The sequence below is a fragment of the Cydia fagiglandana genome, chromosome 10, assembly GCF_963556715.1.
Source record: "Cydia fagiglandana chromosome 10, ilCydFagi1.1, whole genome shotgun sequence".
Taxonomy (NCBI): Eukaryota; Metazoa; Arthropoda; class Insecta; order Lepidoptera; family Tortricidae; genus Cydia; species Cydia fagiglandana.
Window position 1 is genome coordinate 8,816,643 of NC_085941.1, and position 6,000 is coordinate 8,822,642.

Consider the following 6,000-nt stretch of genomic DNA (forward strand, 5'->3'; position numbering starts at 1 on the left):
CGAATCCTTTAATAACCCCATTTCCCAGAGCTAAGAGTATAAATAGTAAATCTGATTTTTAGAGGTATAAACGAAGTACTAAGTTTATTTGTTAAAAATTAAGCTTATAAGACTAAGAATATCAAGACGAGTAAGTATATTTAGCTCGAAATACTCTCTGGATTACTTCTGCCTGCCAGAGGTTCCCTAAAACAAACCATTCTTCGATTTTCTATCTCAGAAAAGTCTGTGTTCCTAAACCCTGCTTGATATTAAAGAATTTGATTTGTATATACCTTAGAACCTTGATTACAATGCCCAGTACTTCATTTCTACTCCAGAAGACCAGAATTGTGATAGATAAAATTAAAATAATACCTTTTACCCAAATAAGTAGGAGATTTAGATTATTAACCACCTTATACCGCATGATTTAAAATATCGATACCATATTTGAAGCCCTTAAAAGAGAAATATATACCAACCTAAAAGAAACCCTAAATTTTAGTGTGTGATTCTACCCTATACCTACACATTGACCCTAATCTAGTATATTCAAAGCACAGATCGCACTTACCATTGACCTAATGCTTTGTAATATACACGAGTGTGTGACCCTACGATAATCTGTGATCATTCGGCAGGCGAAACCGAGAAGGCAACCTACAGGCCGGTGTGATTGTGTCCCTCCATGGCGATTTGCACAAAGGCAGGGTGGCAACATGGATAACACAGGTCCCTATAGTGTCTATGAATGGTATAAATAAATATATTTAATATACAAGGTCTCCAAATACTGTAGGTTTCAAATGAGCAGAGGTTACCCTCAATGGCGCGCACGTGACGCCCTCATTCTAGTCTAGCAGTTGGGCATTGGAGGCCAGGAAGGGAGAGATATTTTCACTATCTATGTTGTTAAAAAGATAGTGCCAAGTTAACCCTTATCTTGGTAACAAAACGACTCCTAACCGTTCCCCTTTAACACCGCAAGGTGGAGAGCGATTAGTCGGACAAACTGTCAGTCCAAGCAATGATCTGGCTTTAAAAATAGCAAAAAGACTCTTTTAGAAAGGTATGAGAATATCTAAGTTTACTTTTACAAAAAGAACCCCACGCAAAATATGAAATTCCCTCAAACAACTGCCATTCTGAATCCATGCTTTGTAACGGTCTTTTACCCCCAAAGCTGAACCCAGAAACACAGTATAGAAAACCGTATTAAGTACACCCAAAGCCAGAGACACTGTTAGCCCAAGATCGGAGAATGAATAAGTCCTCTAGCAACGCCCGCTCGGCCTTATATAATATCCAAATGGCGACAAACGTTTCAAAGATTCAAGTAGAAAAGTCATATATCCCCGTTTGTTTACTATCCGAAAATGCTTATTCCCTGCATATTAATACTCATAATCGTTTAATGCTAGCAAGGTTAAGGCTAATAACGCAGTCATAAAAGTAGCGACATGATCCTCTTGGAAGTAAAGATCTTAAATCCTTGTTTGTTTAATAAGCTATATGTCCTACTCATTAAAGCTTATAATCTGCCAAACCCAACGGAACCGTTCCCGAACAATAAGATCATAAAAATGGCGACTGAACCCATACGAGAAAGATTTTAATTCCTATTTTGTTTACTTAAGCCGTATGTCCTACATATTATCGCTCATAATCGATTAATGCTGATGAAGTTATTTTTCAACGATACCTACGCACACATTCTCAATAATAAACAACCAAAAGTATGTTTGAGTTAACATTTTTCCCTTTACGATTCCAAATAATGCGTCCGTACCGAAATATTTCATGTTTATTTTTATAATAATGTATTAAGCATATAATAGAAGTTAATTATTGTAACTTGTTATCTACCTCACGCTTTTTGAATTTTGCGGTTTAAAACGATACCTAGACGTCACCGCGCCAACACCCGTCAATGTCAATTGGACCTCTCTTACTGTCAAATGTTTTCGTAAACAAATCCTTGTCGTTATTTTGTTTTTACTAAGTCAATTAGCAATTAATTTAATTGTGGATATATGAGATAAGGACTATACTATGAAATCAAGTGCTTTTAGTTACCTTTGTTTAGAAGTTCAATTAAAATCGCGAACGTAAACACACGACCGGCAAGAAAACTCCCGAAAGCTTTTCTTCACCGCTAAAATGTAAGTTTTATATTGATAATTAAGCTTAATACTATGTAATAGGCATATGGCCAGTCACAAGGCCTACTAAATTGAAATTAAACTGCAACTACTCTATAATTTATTGGTTAAACATAGGTAACTCAAATTGTGTTTCGGAACTGTGTTGTGTTGCCAGGTCGTGGCAATAAAAATCCAATTGATCAGTGCAGCGGATACTGTAGCATAAATGTAAAACTTTTGACTTGGCTGTTTTTCTAGATAGTACTTATAAGAGCGCTAGGTCACAGAATAAGTAATAATATTTCACACAAAGCGGACACGCTCCACCCTGCTCCGAACAAGATTGCCTCACGCGCGGCAACAGATTGTCTATAATTTGACAGAATTTTAGTTCGGTTAGCAACGCGATGTCGCAAAGTTCAAAATGCCGGTGTACTGTGCCAAGTAATAAGTCCTTATTAATTTCAAGCAAATAATAACACCACACCTCTTCTCTTTCCGCACAGACTCTTATCACGTTGCGTTACATCAAAATATATTTAACGGTCCTATGGAACTTCACACATTTATGACGAAACTCAAATGATTTCCGTACTATGTCGTGCCCGCCGATTTCGATTTCATGACTGTTACATGAGCAGTGAGGTGGAGTTGCTGGTTCAGTTGAGGCGAAGAAAAGTAAAGCCATCTTGTATAGTCACAATCATTATATTAAAGATAAAAGCACAAGACATATTTAGGTAGTACATGTGAAGTATTAATCATTCTCGTTCCCATGGTAATATAATTCAAGGATAGAACAATACCATAGATAAATATAAAAAGGACTTGCCAACAATGACGCCTATTTTCATTCTCATTGAGTTCAGCTTTTAAGCGTTAATTTAATTTTCAGAGAGTGGGCTGATTTTTGGATTCGTATCGTTCGATTTCGTGTGACGAACTCGAGCGGTCGAAATTCAAAAATCGGCTCCCAGGTAGGTAGTACCTGTATTACCTGCCAGAAAATTATCCGCTTAACGTCAGTCGGTTACCACTGACTAATTCCAGTTGTTAGATCTTAACTTCAAAGAATCTCTGTGTGCTCAATCTGAAGCCTTCGGCCCCCGGGCCCGTCTACTCATTTCCAAGATCAAATAGCTCCCGTTTCTTATGGCAGTGTTTGCGAATCAAACAAACATTCAAATGGGATGTAATCTAAAGTTAATATTGCTTTGTTATTTGCGGTAAAGCAGGGAGTAGGTTAGATGCGTAGACGAATAATTGGTTTACTGACTTGTGCTGAAATTTCTACTACTTATGTAGGATATTACAAGCTTTTATTTAAGATCGTTTTTTTACCTCAGGCGTGTGCCTTGGTCACTTTATGTTAAAATTGAAACCAGCTCGTAATAATAAATATAAATAGCTTACACGAAGAAATCCGGCCATGGATACCAGCAACACAGGGATTATAGGCGACGGCAAGTGGCACACGCTTGAGGCCAAAAACAATTTTAAATTTCCTAAATAGTAGAAATACGTGGTCTAATATACGTATGTATAACTAAAGTAACCTGTAATAAAATTGCGCTTATTTATTTATTTGAAAAGAGAAATATCACACATATTTTTACACTGCGTTTAATGCTTTACCATTACGTTCAATAAAATGGTTGCGATTGAAATACGAGTACGAAATACATCAGTCAGCCCTAAATCTACTAGCCTCAGGCTTATGTGGTGCGGCTACAGTTATACGCGTAGCGGGCAGCGGACCGCCGTTTGCTACGTATGTGGATATCGATTATTTATAACTTAAGTACAGTACGAACAGCGTCAAACGTATGCTATTCTCTGATACCTCACCTCTACTGACAGTGAGTTAAGTTCAAAGATGATGCAACGGGACAGTGACGAGCACTCGAACGTTTAGGTACCTTAAATTTTCATTAACATACTTATGCATTTTAAAGAAATACCTTTTCACTTAGGGACAAAACGTTGTACCTTATGGTTTAGACCATTAATATTTACATGGATGAAGGGATCTTAAGATAATGCATGAGATTAGTTTCTATTGATGTTGGATGATACTATTTACACTATACAAACAAGCAAGCAAATTACCTAGAGCAAACTTGACGCCGGTCCAAGCGGTCCGGACGTAGTGGAAGAGCCGGCGGTAGAGCGGGCGGTGGCGGCGGCGGCGCGGCGCCTCCGCGTCGGGCGCGGGCGAGGGCGCGGGCTCCGCCTCCCCCGCCCCGCGTCCCTCCACCGACGACGCCGTGGCGTTGCGCACCCAGCTTTACTCGACCGCTCGCTCGCTCAACGAAACCGCACCCTTAGAAACGACAGGTGTTAGTTTGGTTGTTACGTGTGGCCGCCTTTTGATCGGTGTTGTATTTGATTGGTCTAAATAACTGGGAAGTGTGGTAGTTTGATAACCTCTAGCCGCCCAGAGACCTATAAAAAGGTCTCCCGTTCCATTCTAATTTGAACTTTCTGTTGTCAAAATAAAATTTCATTTTGCTTGGCAAGGTTTAACGTATGGGCGGCTAAAGGATAAATTTGGTCTTAATACCATGAAGATACCACATACGTTGCCGTAAAACCCGTTTTTAGTAAAAACGCGTTTTCTTCAGCGTTTTCTCTAGTTAAAACTAGTTTTCCGTATCGCATCAGTGAAAACGGTTTTTCACTTGGAAAACTACTAGGATTAAACTAGGGGTTTTCCGTCCAAACTAGTTTTTGAAAAGTCCTTGGCAAACTAATAGTGACAATTTGTTCAAAAATTTATTTCGGGGTAAACTAGTTTTTACTTGACGACACGCGAAACCTAAAAAAAAATGTTAAATGTCAATCCCCAACTTATGTTGAATGATACCTGCTCATAGATTTTAAATGTCTATTTTAGCCGACCGTTCTGTAGGCAGCGTTGTGGAACTAACCATCAACACGTTTTGATCATCAAAAAAGTTACGAAACAAAGTTATAGTGGATAACTTATTTTTGTTAGAAACGAAAAAAGGCGTGCACATGGCACAAACTTACTAGACAATATTAAAAGGAATTGATATTTGTGTAGACTGAGTAGAACTCCTAAGACGGCCACTATAAGTAGTTACATTATATGCAACGTGCAACTAATTAAAAAGTAAGTATAAATAAATAAATAAATAAATATTATAGGACATTTTTACACAAATTGACCAAGCCACACGGTAAGCTCAAGAAGGCTTGTGTTGTGGGTACTTAGACAACGATATATATAATATACAAATACTTAAATACATAGAAAACAACCATGACTCAGGAACAAATATCTGTATCATCATACAAATAAAATGCCCTTACCAGGATTCGAACCCGGGACCATCGGCTTCGTAGGCAGGGTCACTACCCACTAGGCCAGACCGGTCGTCGAAAGAAAGTATGCAAGAGGTAAAGTATGCCTAGGTACTATTTTGTTAGGATTATCAGGAAATATATGTTCATGGGTGTGAAATGAGCATTGCATAATGCTTATGCGCATACCTACTTTTGCACACTTTTCTTGCAGATATAGTGCATATTTAATTATTTTCCATGTTATTTTCTCGGAAGCGTTCGTATTTGTCATGCTACTGCAGTCAACCTCAGAAGTTTTTGTAAGTACCGAGACCGTACCGTACGTTTCCGTGAAAATACGATGGAAAATAATCATGCGCTACACATGTAACGATGAAGTAGGTAGGCCGATTAGGGAATGTTTTTTTTTTCCTATTAACGAGGACTTCAACCTATCGAGGTTCGAGGTACTCACCACAAACACGACACATACACTCCCGCGCATGATCCACGCATCACAAGTTAAAGCACTATATTAATATTCACTCAGTTAGTCCAAGGGCCG

At 38.4% G+C, this 6,000-nt stretch overlaps 1 protein-coding gene across 1 annotated transcript in view; it reads right to left on the reverse strand.

The window, feature by feature from the left end:
* LOC134668317 (Kv channel-interacting protein 1-like) overlaps nucleotides 1-5,000 on the reverse strand; it is a 252,474-nt gene extending 247,474 nt beyond the window's left edge. Inside the window, exons 1-2 of the mRNA XM_063525798.1 lie at nucleotides 4,993-5,000; nucleotides 4,236-4,411 (exon numbers count right to left, since the gene is read on the reverse strand). Of these exons, the coding sequence (XP_063381868.1) occupies nucleotides 4,236-4,411; nucleotides 4,993-5,000 (184 nt within the window). The remainder of the gene's footprint in view (nucleotides 1-4,235; nucleotides 4,412-4,992) is intronic.
* Between the last annotated feature and the right edge of the window lie 1,000 nt (nucleotides 5,001-6,000).